This window comes from Rutilus rutilus (assembly GCF_951802725.1).
Source record: "Rutilus rutilus genome assembly, chromosome: 7".
In the NCBI taxonomy this organism is placed as follows: domain Eukaryota; kingdom Metazoa; phylum Chordata; class Actinopteri; order Cypriniformes; family Leuciscidae; genus Rutilus; species Rutilus rutilus.
In genome coordinates this window covers 7,458,233-7,474,878 of record NC_140221.1, presented here as the reverse complement: position 1 = coordinate 7,474,878, position 16,646 = coordinate 7,458,233, and the positions used below count along the sequence as shown (strand labels likewise).

Sequence of the window (16,646 nt, the reverse complement as noted above, 5' to 3'; positions counted from 1 at the left end):
GTGGTCAATAAAGGGCTCTCAGAAGTCAAAAGCCTCTCTTTCACTCACTCTTTCTGTCTTGCAGTGTCCTCTGTTGCTTTTCAATCTACCCTGTTACACAGTTGATTCTCTTTGACACTGATTCAATTTTGGAAACAAATGGGAAAAGGGTGAATGGAAAGAAGAGAGATACTGGCATTTTGCTGCATTTTCCATGAGGAGTTAATTAGAAAAGGCTCTTGTGCTAGTTTTGTCACCTCACTATAGAGGCTTGATCCATTTGAAAGGCTCAAGTGAAAATGAGATGTATGAGTTTTTTTGTAGTCCTTACCAGAATTACATTTTCAAATCTCACATTACACTTTTTTCCACACCTTACATCTTTATTTTACTCTTTCTTTCTCTTTCAGACACTCTTTCATAGAATGTGTTCCAGCAAACCCCTTTGGCAAACTTGCTCACAATAGGCAAACAGTTTGCCTCAAAGCTATTACACATTAACTTATTTTTTTGTAAGATCACACTCAAACTCCTTTTTAAGCTATTAAAGTGTCTATTGTAATTATGAGATAAGTTCTCTTAGGCCGCATTTACACGCAGGGCTTGATGGCCAATTCTGATTTGTTGACTATATCTGATATTCTTGCATCTTCTTTGAAAAGTGACCCATATCCGATATCTTCATTTACACTATTGTTGAGCAGTCGTGGCCTAATAGTTAGAGAGTCAGACTGGTAACCCAAAGGTTGCGGGTTCGATTCTCAATACCGGCAGGAACTGACTTTACCCCCCAATTGGGGTCCATGGTTTTGCAGTGTGTGTTCACTACTCACAACTCCTAATATGTTTGGACTAGCTTGGATGGGTTAAATGCAGAGGACAAATTGTTATGGGTTTGGGTTAGCATGCTTGGCCAGAAAAGCATAAGCTGAAAAGGAAGTAGCTTTTTGCTTTGCGCACCATCTTTAAAGGTCATCTAAACATTGGTATCTTAATGTGGAGAAAAAAGGGGAGAGCCCTTGTTGCAATCCTGGGTGAATCTAGCAATGATCGCTAATGTAATCACTGTGGTTGGTGTCCATCTGAGTTAAAATCATTCGCCACTGTCGCTTTTTCGATGACGCACGTCTCTCATTGAGAGGGAAATATCCGATCTGTCCACTTACATGGCAGATGAAAATGCACGTGTAACAATGTTCAAGGCTCAGGGAAGAAGGAGGCGGGACACGGCGAACATTCAACATAAACTTTAATATCAAAGTAACCACTACACTAAGTGCCGCATATAAACATCATAAAACACAACAACATAAAGTCCATGCATGTCCTCTCTCGTTTTCCATTGTCGTCACTCCTCCTTTTATCGTTCTGGAGCTCCTCCGTGAGTCTGGAGACCGGTGTGACGCGCAGGTCATTAGCACTCGCACCGCCAGCCTCGCTCCGTTCCCATGGCTCTCGGCCCCGCCCCGCTTGCCACAGCACGTATCTGATTTATTTCCACATACTGTATGAATGAGAAACCGAGCTGAGAATATAAGAATCCATGTGCTTTTTTCCTGCTTACACATTCGTGGGTCATATCTGATCTGTGCCACATGGGAGGAAAAAAGTCGGGTCGCTTGAAGCATGCGGCCATAGAGTGGTCGGAAGGGCTCTCAAAAGCCTCTCTTTTCCTCGATTTCACTTGGTCGTCAGTTGCTTTTTCATCCCTCCTGTTAAATTGGTTCTCTTATTGTTTTTGACACTGATTCAGTGTTGAAAAGAAACTGATATTTGGTTGATCCTCAGAAGCACTCGGCCTGACATTTATCTTCCCATCAAATAAATTTATGGCGTCAGCCTCTCAGTTGAAAGTGAGGCCAGAGAGAGTGAGAGATGAGGGCTGAAGGGGGATGCTAGTGAAAATGTGGATGAAAAATCTCTTAGAACTCGCATAAAACTCAGAACTGATTAGTACTTAATCGCAATGTCCTGTGGTTTCCACTGTTTCCATTGACAGATCTGGTCCCTCTCATGTATTGAGACTGTGATGCTATAGGGTTGCATCCCAGTTTATGTACTCATGAGTGAGACAAAACACAGTATGCTATATTGATATAACACAATGTCTTTAAATTGCAGCTTGATACCACAGACCTCATGTTTCAAAATATTTTAGTTATAGGGTGACCAGACGTCCAAGTAATTCATTAAAATGTCCTTGTTTCAGCTTCTCACTACATTCTCCTATTGTTTTTGTCCTCAGTAGATAACACTGTGGAGAAGAAAAGCGTTTATTTCCTAATGCTGGTTGATTTACTGATACTTTCCATCTCTTTCAGCAAATCAGCAAGCAATACATCTGGTTGTCATAACAATAACATGCTTGCTGCTGCTCCCTGCAGTCTTCTCAGTGTAAGTAGCGTTAGTGAGGCAAAAATCATTGGACATTTTATTGAATTACATTTTATGGTTTGGGTTTTAACCAGTGAGGATTTTATTAGTATTGTTTCTTTTGCTAAAATATTTTAGTAAGTCTTTAATTTCTTATGTTAAGCAAGATTAATTTTTGTTTTGTTTTGTTCTGTTTTTCCATCAGTTGTAGGCTATAGATTATATATTATATTTCCTTTGAGGGAGGATTTTGTTTCCCACACTTCAAATATATATATGAATCATACATATAGTTTCATATCTGGATTTTACAGTGGCCAATGAAATGTCAGCTGCCTGACGAGAGTTGGCTGAGGGTACAAGGGTGATTTTCCTGTTCTTTGCAATAGTTGGCAGGACTGAGTTTTGCTTGCCTTATCAAATAAATTGGAGAGCTGCCCCCCCCCCCCCCCCCCTCCCCCTTTTTGCCTCTGCAGAAAAGGTTTTGGCTCACCCGAGGGTCTTCCGCTCATGCCTGCTACTGATGGGAAAACTACTTAGAATAATTGTGTTCCAGGCAGGAGGATTGAAAACCACTGCATGGCTTTCTCTCTCTCTCCACTGTTGATCAGAGTCTCTCGCCCTCTGTCTTTTCTCCCTGTATCGTTCTGGCTCATTTTCTTTCTTTCTGCATTGAGAGCAAAAGACCTTCCCAGCTTGGTTTTGTCTCTGGTTTAGTTTCTGCATCACTTCTGTGTCAAAGCCTATTATATAATATCATGGTGATGTGAAAGGTTTATTGTTTTCATTATATTGTTTACCATTTGGATTTTTTGCATTGTGACATTATTTTAAATATATTTTAAAATGAAGCACATTTCCCTCCTGTGAAATCAATAATAATATATTATTTAAGTTATGCTGATTTTAATCAAAATAATATTAATAATCAATGTGCACAAGATTATATTACAACCTGGCCAGACGGAATAATGATATATATATATATATTTTTTTAATCAAGACGATCTCTTATGCTCACCAAGGCTGCATTTATTTGATCAAAAGCCAGATAAAAAACAGTAATATTGTGAAATATTATTATATTTTTAAAGAGCTGTTTTCTATTTTAATATATTTCAAAACGTAATTTATTCCTGTGATGCAAAGCTGAATTTTCAGCATTATTACTCCAGCCTTCAGTGTCACATGATCCTTCACAAATCAAAAATAAATAAAATAAAATCAGGATTCTGTGATTAATAGAAAGTTCAAAAGAGTAGCATTTATTTGAAATATATATATAGTTTGTAACAAAGTATTTACTGCAACATTTGAACAATTTAATCTATTCTAGCTGAATAAAAGTACTGACCCCTAAATATTGAATGATATTATATATATTATTATGATAGTATATTTTTGTAAGATTCACCTGAAAATGTAGTCCACATGCATTTTTACTCTGTCAGAAAGAATATGGATGGTGGCATATCCCCTTTGTATTTAAGCAGATGGAGCATTTTCAAATTGCCTCTGCGTTTTGGTTTGATATGGTGAAAGTCAAATAGATTGACTAGATATGATCTCCTTCTGAATGCTCTTGTGTTGTTAAGTTAAATGGTGAATCATTTTCCTCTGAATTTTTGCCTTTCCTCCTTTGATGAATTGTCATCTGTGTGCAAATCCTCGTTGGCAGGTTCAGCCCTCTCTCGCTCCATTCTAAATCTTCTTCTGAACTGACAGAGAAACGCCATAATTCTCTTCCACTCGGTGCCAGCGTACCCTCTTTCTCTCTCTCACACATTGTTATTTTCATTGTGCTTAGTTTTTAACAGTATTTTGAATAGTGGCAGATCTTAGTATTCCGAATTGTGCAAAATAAACATCTGTCTCAGTCTCACATGCAGGAGTATGGGAATAAAAATAATAATAATAATAAAGTACTTTATGTGTCTGTAGCAGCACGAAATGATATGTAATGCAAAAATAATCTTGAACACATAACATTGGTTGCTGTGTCAGACTGGTTGTGATGCTCAGACATTAGACAATGTTTAATTTTACAATTCAATTCAACTCAGAATTGCGCTTTTTCACAATACATGTCGTTTCAAAGCAGCAATTTAAAGTAATTTGTTGTCCAAGTGATGTCCATATGTCCAGAAATGTACAGTTCTAAGATAATACAAATCATGCAGTTAGCTTACATCATGTACTCATTTAGGCAGAAACAATGAGCTCATTAAAGCACTTATTACAAGTCATGATCACATTGATTATAATGTGAAAATTTGGCAGCTGTGCATGTTGATTCAGAGTCGACTTCATCTGAAGTCCTTGCATCTCTTCAATATCATCTGAAATCTTCTTAAGAGGTGGCTGAATCCAAACTGGAGCTAGCGTAATCTCCAGTAGAAACATAAAAGCAAATGGAATATAATTAGCATTGCTGCTGTTAGTAACATATCAAGCAAAAGATAACTAGAGTACAAGGTAATGAGAGATGTCTAAAGAGATGTGTCTTTCATCTAGATTTAAACTGGGGGAGTGAATCTGAGCCCCGAACATTATCAGGAAGGCTATTCCAGAGTTTAGGAGCCAAATGTGAAAAAAGTCCAAAAAGAGTTTCACGAGTTCACACGTACATGAAATCTAATGTAGTATTTATGCGTATTTGGCGTGCTGTCCAGGGGAGGGCTACGAGCTCGGAATTTTGCCTGAACCCAGAGTACTCCCCCCTATACTGGGGTAGACCCAGCCGAGTGTGAGGTGATGGGGTGGTGGAGGGATGCTGAGAAATTTGTCGTGAGACAGAAGGTGAGGAAAAGCTTTATTTATACCGGCTTCCTCTTGAGCTGGTTGGTTGATTACCTGAGCGTGCTCCTCCCGAACTTTGTTACATAAAACTTCATTTTGTGACCTCAAAGAGCTTGATGGATTGTAGCGCGATAGAAGATTGGTTAAAAACAAAGGAGCTGTACCGTTTAGGTCCTCATAGGTCGCGTAGCCATGCACAGAAGACCAACGGCCAAGGTCAGGATTTCCGTTAAATAATACATTACATTTCTGTCTGTTTTTCACCAAACCCTATCGCATACTCCCAGAACACTCGGAATACACGGCACGTGACACATGGGATCATTCTGTGATACCTTTTTTTAAAAGCTTGATGCTTTTCACTGCCATTATAGGGACATTTAAAAAACAAAAACAAAAATAACACAATCTCAATTGAAATAAATCCAAAGAGACTCAAAGGCATCTTCAGCTTATAGGGAAATGTTGTTGCTAGTGTTTTCATAATTGTGAGCATATGGAGCGCTTTTTATGAAACAGATGTTATGTGGCGTTAAATGGGAGGCAGAACTCATATACATGCAATTATATGGTCTAAAAATACTGAATCAGTTGGCTAGTATCAGGAAGGCGTTGGTGGAACTAATGCTGTCTGACATTGATACTGTCTTGATTTCAGTGCAGTTCACAAGATTGATAAATATGCAACTTGATCTGTAGATGTTTAGATGAATTATGGTGTTTTTAAGAAAATTATTGAGGGGTTTTCACATGGCGTATGTGTGCCACTTGAAGACATTTTTATGTTTAAAGGAAGATGTTCTAGTGGCATGCACTAATCTTAGTGTGTTGTGACTCGATATGTATGCATGCAGACCTCCAGCGATCATTTATTCATGTCAAGTGGCCCTTTCTCTAGTGAAACTAATGGAAAGCCCTGGTTCTACAAATGGGTGGAAAAAAATCTTTGCTGGCCAGATTTAGACATTGAAGAGAGGGACAGCTTTTGCAGTAATGCAGAGAAATCGGGAGTGAGTGCCTAATGCCTTAGAGACATGCATCTGCTGACATTTCTCATCCTGCTTGTTTATGGGGTTTTTTACGGTAATTTTTATGGTAAGAGACTATGGTGAAGGCTAGAGTTATTCATCACTGCTTGTGTTTCACACTGCTGCTGTAGGCAACTTTAGTGTCTGGTCATTGTTCTAAAAACAGAAAGTCAAATTATAGTTTCCATTCCTGTGAACACATACTAGATCAGCTATATAAGCGTAAGTGTCATTGTTTATGTACAGGCTGTTAAATGGCAAATATCTTGAAACATCACGATGGGCCCTGTCATACACCCGGCGCAATGCGGCACCAGGCGCGACGCGAGTGTTTTTTGCTAGTTTCAGCCTGACGCAGTTATCATTTTCACGTCATGTGCCACGTTGTTTAAATAGCAAATGCATTTGTCCCCATTTGTGCGCCCATGGCCCTGAAAACGAGGTGTGTTCAGGTGCATTGTTGGTATTTTGAGGCAACTGAAATAGCGCCATTGACCAACAAAAATTTGGTCTGAAGTCAGTGGCGCAGTATTTTTTTTTTATATATATATATACTAATAACTATCAAATCCGCCATGGCGTGAGTGCAACTGGCTTTTATAGGGAATGGGAGATGAGACTCTGATTGGTTTATTTTACTTCACGTTACACCCAAAACACACCCATTACTCATTAAGAGAATAGGGACTACCCTTTTAGACCATGTGCCGGGTGCGACGACCATTTTTCCCGTCGTTAAACTAGCAAAAGTGGATTCGGACACGCACTAAGTGCACTTTAGACCATGCGCTTAGATCCTTAAATTAGGGCCCTATGTCTACTTACTACAGAGGACATGATGTCTCATACTATATTTGCATGTTTGCTATATTAAGAGACGTTACTGCAACTTTATTTTGAATTAGAATGATATTATAGCTGTGAAGTACTTGGGAAAATAGAAATTTGGTGTCAAATATTTTAAAAATTGCATATTGTGTCTCCATGTGGTTTGTTTAAAAAAAAACACATCCATTAAAACAGTTATAATTTTTTATATATATATATATATATTTACAATTTATTTGAAGGTGTTTGTGTTACAATGTAATTATATATTTACTGAGTTGTAATAATTAACTACATGTACTTACTATATACTGTAGGGTTAAGATTGGTATGTGGTTTAGGGTTAGTTGCATGTAATTATGCACAATTTAATTTCTACATGTAACATGTTCAAGGACACTGTACAATAAAGTGTTACCAATGTTTTTGATAGACTATGCTCACTAAGGCTGCATTTATTTGATAAAAGACAGTAATAGTGTTAAATATTATTAGAATTTAAAATGAATTTTCAGCATTTTTCAAATGATCCTTCAGAAATCATTCTAATATGCTGATTTGCTGCTCAAGAAATATTTCCTTTTTTATCAATGTTAAAACAATTGTGTTGCATTTTTTTGTGGAAATGGATTTAAATAAGTTTGAAACAGATACGTTTTTGCAACATTATAAATATATTTACTATCACTTGTCATGTGTCCTTGCTGCATAAAAGATTCATTTCTTTTTTCTTTTCTTTTTTAAAGAAAGTCTGAACCCACTTTTTATCAGTAGTGTATTTCTTATTGATTGTCCGTAGAAAAAAAAAGAGAGAAGTTTTTGAGATTAGATTTTAAGTAAATTACCTAAATTTCAAATAATTTTTCGTGATCATAAACAGCAATTAGATCAACATGAAATGGCACTCATGAATTTTAGTCTGGGACTAGATTTAAGCCTTAAAGCGGGGATAAGTGTGTTTTTAAAGTGCTGATTTGTTCCTTTAAAAAAAGTTCCGGCTAATGAAATTCCTCATTTCGTAGCATATGGCCTGAAGACGTACAGTAAGACATTTGCTAAATTTGACAATTAAGTGTGGATTACTGTTAATTAATGTGGACAATGTAAGGCTTTTAAGATAAAGTAATTCAGCGCTATATGCTTAATAAATTGAATAATCTAATTGTTGCACGGTACTCTCTATCATCACACAAAATGATGAGGTCACCCGCCAGTCATCTACATTTCAAAATTTTCACTGTGTAATGTGAAGAGCTACATCAAAAATATGTTATTATCTCTCCATCTAAAAGATATTGTGAAAACGAGCCAGACTTTACTGTCAGACCTGCTTTTGGTATTTAATATATATAAAAGTGCAGTACAGCCTGTGATCATCAATACTGTGCTTGATGGAGGGGCTGAGGGGATGAGATAAGGCTCAGCTGACGGAGTTGTTGAAATGGGCGACTGAAGCCTCTGCTATTGGTCATGGTCTACTCCTCAAAGCAGGGGCCGCCTTTTATCAGGTAAGTGCAATTCGAAGCGGTGGTTCAAAGAGAAAGGACGGAGTTTTTGAGGTTAACCGGACTGAGGTTAATCCTAGAGACAGATTCAGCTATCAATGAATGTTTCGTTACGTTACAAGTGTTTGGTCAACCATTTAGTGCAGTTCCCATAGGCTCCTAAAGTGAAGAAGAACAGCCGCCTTGCAGAACTTTCTTGTGAAGTTCTAAGCTAGTTCTTAAAGTCCCCTGTAGTCAATTATTGTATCCCTTAAAGGAACACTCCACTGTTTTTTCATATTAAACTATGTTATTCCCTTAACTAAGACGAGTTGATGCATACCTCTCTCGTCTCAGTGCGTGCACTCAATCGCTCTGGCGCGCGGCGACACTTTGATAGCACTTAGCTTAGCCCAGTTCATTCAGTAGGGACCAAACAGAGATGAAGCTAGAAGCGACCAAACACCTCCACGTTTTCCCTATTTAAATACAGTTACATGAGTAGTTACACGACCAAGTATGGTGACACAAAATAAAACGTGGCGCTTTTCTAAGCGGGTAAAAAGGATAACTATAATGTATGGCGGAATAGCACTTGGGAGCACTTCGACTCGCCGCAATAATATCATCACTCCTGAAAAATCCGCTGCCCCTCTCCCTCTCACTTCTGTCATTAGAACCAACGTGACTTTTTACCGCGCCGAGTCGAAGTGCTCCCAAGTGCTATTCCGCCATACATTATAGTTATCCTTTTTACCCGCTTAGAAAAGCGCCACGTTTTATTTTTTGTCACCATACTTGGTCGTGTAACTACTCTTGTAACTGTATTTAAATAGGGAAAATGTGGAGGTGTTTGGTCGCTTCTAGCTTCATCTCTGTTTGGTCCCTACTGAATGAACTGGGCTAAGCTAAGTGCTATCAAAGTGTCACCGCGCGCCAGAGCGATTGAGTGCACTCACTGAGACGAGAGAGTTAAGGGAATAACATAGTTTAATATGAAAAAACGGTGGAGTGTTCCTTTAAAACTCATATTTGATCACCAAAATTACATAAACTTTTTTTTTTTTTCATGCCTTAAAATAGCTTGAATGTAACTCTACACCTTTGCTTCATTTATTATACGCGGTTCTATGAATATGCAAATTAGCCCCGCCTCCACTCACTCACGCCAGCTCAAAGATCCACTTGTTGATGATCACACATTGACGTGATTGGTTACAAAGTAGTTTGTGACGTCAGAAACACCAGTGATTTTAAACAAGACTGTCTTTGGTTCACTGCAGTTTTAAAGAGAAAATACTCAGCAACTGTGTTGACTTATGAATTTGCACATGGTTTGTCTTAAAGCATATTAAAATCACCACATAGACATATAAACAGCGTTAAAAACTTGATTTTCACCACAGGGGGACTTTAAATGAAAGCAATAATCTATACGAGGCCATGCGTTACAGCGATTTTATCACAGTAAAGGTAGTTTCAGGCACTGCAACACAGCCTCTCGATATAAAACCCAGTAGTGTTCAATAAATAATTAACTCTTTCCCTGCCATTGACGTAATTTTCCATCATTTATGACATAACGCTTCCCCGCCATTGATGGAAATTTCCGTTAATCCATGTTTCCACTGTTATACTGTGGTAACACAGTCTCACCCCCAAACGTCACATACTGACGCGTCTTGACCAAACGGCAATATACGACGAAAAGGGTACCCCTAAAACGTCCGTATGTGACTATTCGGGTTATGGGTAGGTTTAGGTATGCGTTAGGGTACCGCTAAGAGGCGCTGCTGGTGCGCTTATGTCTTCGTCTCATATGGACGTTTTAGGGGTACCCTTTTCGTCGTATATTGCCGTTTGGTCAAGACGCGTCAGTATGTGACGTTTTGGGGTGAGACCGGGCTGACTGTGGGGGAGCTATTGCACATCTTCTCCGGATCAAAACACAGGCGAAAAAGAAGCAATAAAAGCATTGCTTACGCGCATGTAAAATAACATGATCATCAAACATTAAACAGCATGTAAATCAAAACCGAATGAAATGTCGACCCAGGAGGAGCTATACGACTGTGCAAGCATTAGGGGTGTTGATGGACTCGATCCACTCCGTCTACTGTACGTGTTGATTACCGTTCTGAATCCGATCCGGACTTGTCCGAGTCCTTGACAAAAGCTTGATTTTCTCAGCTTTTTGTTCAAATATTAGCTTTTTAATGAAACTTACCCACATTGAAGTGTTGATAAAAAAAGTATGCATGAAGCTAGAATAAAATTTTGTTGTTCTTCTTTTTTAACGCCGAGGCTCTGTTCTTTCTTTTGATGTATTGCATGTGCAGATATTACTATAATCACAGTAAACAATCACTCTACCAAGTAAAATAGTAAATAAGCCTTATCAACTATATTAATGATTTAGCTGTAGACTGTTCAACATTCTAATTGTTTGTAGCAAATCATTAATACACTGGGGGAAATGGTGTAGGATTTGCTTTGAAACTATTTTCACTCAGAATGTGTTAGTAAATAAATAATTACACAGTAATTACAAAGAAACAGCAACACAATGAATTAAACATGAAATGTTAAAGTAGAAACACTGAAATTGTGTTTTCTTGTAAAACGTACTCCAATAATCTTAGTTTTATTTACAACTTTGAAAAATCTTTTTTTACAGTGTATCGAGATAAATAATATAGGCATTCATATAGAATTAATTTGATGTGCAGTCACAGGTGTGTGTGTAAACACAGCTGCTTCAAATTTGGCTCATCAAATCAGATTATTTCATCACCAGGATAAATAATGTGTGAGGAACATCATGTTGTGAACTTTTTAGCTGTTTAATATAAAACGGATGAAATCAATCTCCCTATTTTGATATTTCATTGGATTCTAAATTCTCTCTCTTTTTTCTATCTCACTCTTTTTCATTCGTCGCCTCACGTCTCGCATGTGTCCACCGTTTTTGCGGCACTGCAGCTGAATGGCTCTTTGGTGTGGGCAGAGCTCAAAGCGGTTTATTTTCACTGTTGCTTTAGGTAGATATCAGATAGCAGGAACACATAGAGAGTGGTCTGGTATCCAGAGGTTATAAAGCAAACATCATTTACCAAGTCTTGTGTCACTGCCCCTATTCAAGGTGTTAAGCAGCACATGTATGAACCGCAGCAGCTTCTATTGAAACACAACACTGCTGGAAACACAGCACGGCTGTGCTGTTTGAAGTTATGGCTTCTCTGAAAGAGCGGGGGTGTGTTCCACAGGGATTTTATCATCGGAATCTGGTTGTGGATCAGAGAAAAGGGTGATGTTTTTGAATTTTAATGGACAGAGGAGAAATGCATATGATGTATTTAAATTGATGCACAGAAGCTGCTTTTTAGATGTAAGGTCTCAGAGGTCATAATGAAGAAGCAGAAGTCATGTGGGAATAGGATTTGGTTTGCAGCACAGATTGGCAATCTTTGTTCAAATGAGCTTCTGAAGGAGTGGATTTATATAACAGATTATAATTATTACTGATACATGGGATAACTTTATTTTGTTTTACTGTTTTACATTAATTTAATGTTAAAATGTATGATCTCATTTTCTTATTATCTTGTTTTTAGTTTTTTTTGTTGTTATTGTTGTTTTTGTTTTATGCTTTGTTTCGTGTTTTGTTTTTTGTTTCATTTTTTTGCATGTTTTGCATATTTGAGTTGCAAAATTAAACACTTTAGGCCTGTTCACACCACCACGAAGTTTGGGCATGAAATTTTGGTCATATTTTTGCATGTGATTTGTCTTTTCAGACCAGTGTAAAAAAAAAAAAAGAAATAAATCAATAAATCAATAAAAAAAAATGTCACAATGACAGCATGCTAATGTTCATGTCTATGCGAACAGACGCATTAACAGTTGTTCACTTGTGTTTTTTGTTTTGTTTTGTTTTGTACCCAAACATGAAGTTTGGCCATGAAAATTCACATTAACAGTTGTGATGAATGTCATAGCATTACAACTCTTTATATGATATACTGGAACATACAATATACTCTTCATACAGAGAATTGAATGGGTATCCCAAGATGTCTAGCGCCTTCTTGGAGCTGAACGCTTAAATCCAAAACAGTCTTGTTGGACTCCAGCCATATACTGTATATTTATTTAAAACTGCTGTGTCTTATTCACAGGGTGAAAGCAAAGAAAGGGGTGAACCTCCTCAGCACCAGGTCGAAGAGTAACCAGTGGAGGGTTGAATGGGATGTGCAGTCCGGAGCCAAACACTCGATTGCAACCGTGGAAGCCAGCAAGATCAAAGGAGTCAGTGGGTAAGTCAGCTTCCCGCATTTGTACACTGATCTAGGAACAGCTTCTCCAGTGGGAAACTAAGCAGTGCGTAGTGAATAGCAATCGGTGCTTTCAAATCAGCAAAAAAAGAGAACCTAAACTTTCATGTTGAATCATCACATACACCCACTCAAACATCTGCTAGTTAATTCAAATAACATTCAACTAAAACAGAACGCCGCCTGTTCACTTAAGACCTTTGTTTAAGGATGTTACTGTTTAATTGGAGAGGCTTATACTTAATGAAACGTTTGTTGTCATATTAATGAGTACTTCCTGTGGATTCATTCATACTAGATTATTATTGCAGGGCTTTACGACAGAACCAGCTCATCAAAGACAGTCTGTAGTCAAAAATAAAGACATATACAGGGTTCCAATTGAAACCATCATTTATAATCAGTCTTAATTGAATAAAATAAAGTAATCCTGCATATAACAAAAATGAAAAATGTCAATTTGTCCAGTAGGATTGTGTTAACTTCTTAGATGCTTTTTAGCATCCTGATTGTTTTCAGATTATAATTCTGATTTTGTACACACTCCAACTAGAAATAGCAGACAAATATTTTCAGTCCAGATTTCTAGAAATCTGCTAAACTCTAGTCTAGAAGGTTTTTATCTTCCATTTCATCTTCAGGAACATCGGGTGATTCATTTTCAGGTGTGATTTACCTTTTGTCAGGGAGATGAAGACGTGGTGAATGAGTGTCGACACAGAGATTACTGGAGAGGTCATCATCATGCCATTTGGTTCATCTTTCTAAGCCTCTTAACCTCTATCCTTCTTTTCCCCACTGTATTAAGTGGACCCTGGCAAAAAAAAAAAAAAAAAAAAAGAGAAAATGTCGCTCACCTGCAACCCTGCTACTGGGGAAACTGTATTTTTATCCTGACATCTGTAAGCAGGTTTCATCCGTTTAGAGCTTAAGGCTATAGTAAAACTCCAATTAAGACCATTCAGCCCACTTTTTAAGCAAAGACAATACAATACTACAGTAGAGATATGGTTTTCCAGGTTTTGCCAGGCATATTGTTTTTACTAATGTATCTGTTTTTTACAAACCCGATTCCAAAAAAGTTGGGACACTGCACAAATTGTGAATAAAAACAGAATGCACTGATGTGGAAGTTTCAAATTTCAATATTTTATTCAGAATACAACATAGATGACCTATCAAATGTTTAAACTGAGAAAATGTATCATTTTAAGGAAAAAAAAAAAGGTTGATTTTAAATTTCATGGCATCAACACATCTCAAAAAAGTTGGGACAAGGCCATGTTTACCACTGTGTGGCATCCCCTCTTCTTTTTATAACAGTCTGCAAACGTCTGGGGACTGAGGAGACAAGTTGCTCAAGTTTAGGAATAGGAATGTTGTCCCATTCTTGTCTAATACAGGCTTCTAGTTGCTCAACTGTCTTAGGTCTTCTTTGTCGCATCTTCCTCTTTATGATGCGCCAAAGGATTTCTATTTGTGAAAGATCTAGACTGCAGGCTGGCCATTTCAGTACCCGGATCTTTCTACGCAGCCATGATATTTTAATTGATGCAGTATGTGGTCTGGCATTGTCATGTTGGAAAATGCAAGGTCTTCCGAAAGAGACGACGTCTGCTTATGTTGTTCTAGAACTTGGATATACCTTTCAGCATTGATGGTGCCTTTCCAGATGTGTAAGCTGCCCATGCCACACGCACTCATGCAACCCCATACCATCAGAGATGCAGGCTTCTGAACTGAGCGCTGATAACAACTTGGGTTGTTTAGTCCGGATGACATGGCGTCCCAGTTTTCCAAAAAGAACTTCAAATTTTGATTCGTCTGACCACAGAACAGTTTTCCACTTTGCCACAGTCCATTTTTAATGAGCCTTGGCCCAGAGAAAAAGCCTGCACTTCTGGATCCTGTTTAGATATGGCTTCTTTTTTGACCTATAGAGTTTTAGCTGGCAACGGCGAATGGCACGTTGGATTGTGTTCACCGACAATGTTTTCTGGAAGTATTCCTGAGCCCATGTTGTGATTTCCATTACAGTAGCGTTCCTGTATGTGATGCAGTGCCGTCTAAGGGCCCGAAGATCACGGGCATCCAGTATGGTTTTCCGGCCTTGACCCTTACGCACAGAGATTGTTCCAGATTCTCTGAATCTTTGAATGATATTATGCACTGTAGATGATGATAACTTCAAACTCTTTGCAATTTTTCTCTGAGAAACTCCTTTCCGATACTGCTCCACTATGTTTCGGGGAATTGGTGATCCTCTGCCCATCTTGACTTCTGCAAGACACTGCCACTCTGAGAGGCTCTTTTTATACCCAATCATGTTGCCAATTGACCTAATAAGTTGCAAATTGGTCCTCCAGCTGTTCCTTATATGTACATTTAACTTTTCCGGCCTCTTATTGCTACATGTCCCAACTTTTTTGGAATGTGTAGCTCTCATGAAATCCAAAATGAGCCAATATTTGGCATGACATTTCAAAATGTCTCACTTTCAACATTTGATATGTTATCTATATTCTATTGTGAATAAAATATACGTTTATGAGATTTGTAAATTATTCCATTCCTTTTTTACAATTTGTACAGTGTCCCGACTTTTTTGGAATCGGGTTTGTATTTCAGTAATGATCATTCTGAGTAAGACCAAAATCTCAAAATGTCACTTGATCCAGTATCCATAGCCTTTAAACTCCGAAAAAGCAATGCGATCCAGCATACTAAAGCTATTTCAAGCTATCGTTATTTAAGCTCAATAACAGAATATGAAATTAAATTCTAATGGTTTAACAGTCATATGCGGATTGTTACAATTATAGTTGGTATATGCTAGCACTTTCTTCCATATGAACCAGCTCTTAGTACCAAAAAAAAATATATATATATATATTTTTGTTGTACACTATTGTTCAAAAGTTTGGGCTGGGTAAGATTTTTTTCAATGTTTTTGAAAGAAGTTTACGCTTACCAAGGCTGCATTTATTTGATCAAAAATACAGTAAAAACAGTAATATTGTGATAATATTATTGCGGTTTAAAATAGCGTCTTTTTATTTGGTTATATTTTAATTTATTCCTGTGATGGAAAAGCTGAATTTTCAGCATCGTTACTCCAGTCTTCAGTGTCACATGATCCTTCAGAAATCATAATGTGCTGATTTGGTGCTCAAGAAACATTTCTTATTATTATCAATGTTGAACTCAGTTGAGCGGCTTAGTATTTATTTATCTTGTTTAGAATTCTTCGTTGAATAGAAGATTCGAAAGAACAGCATTTAAATTGTTTTTTTTTGTAACAATGTAAAAGTCTTTAACTGTCATTTTTAATCAACTTAATGCATCCAGCTTGCTGAGAAAAAAAAGTATTAATTTCTTTTTTTTTAAATGTCTTACTAACCCCAAACTTTTGGACTGTTGTCTATGTTTGGATGTTCGCTGAAACATACAATATGGGCATATTGACAACATTTAAAATATACATGTATTTACATATGCACAGCTTTAGAAATGTAGAAATCTTAATGAATCCTTTATATCATATTTATATTTTAAATATAGTTCCATTTTACTATTATTGTCACATGGGGTGGTTGTATAAACACACAAAGAAGAAGATTATCGCAAAAAGGTCATATTTAATAAATCCAACGGGTAATTCAAACAGGAACAGAGCAACATAAACACTTCCACAATAGACGTCATCAGACACCGAACTGAAACAGAACTGAACATATATACAGGTGATATTGATGGTGATTGATGAGTGCACAGCTGAACATAATTAGTGTTCGTGATAACGATGATGATGAAACATAACG

At 37.4% G+C, this 16,646-nt stretch overlaps 1 protein-coding gene across 2 annotated transcripts in view; it reads left to right on the top strand.

The window, feature by feature from the left end:
• Window positions 1–16,646, top strand: part of tmem132e (transmembrane protein 132E) — a 354,664-nt gene that overhangs the window by 285,772 nt on the left and 52,246 nt on the right. For both annotated transcript variants that reach the window (XM_084414634.1, XM_084414633.1), the window contains exon 3: window positions 12,670–12,807. In XM_084414634.1, coding sequence (XP_084270760.1) covers window positions 12,670–12,807 — 138 coding nt within the window. The remainder of the gene's footprint in view (window positions 1–12,669; window positions 12,808–16,646) is intronic.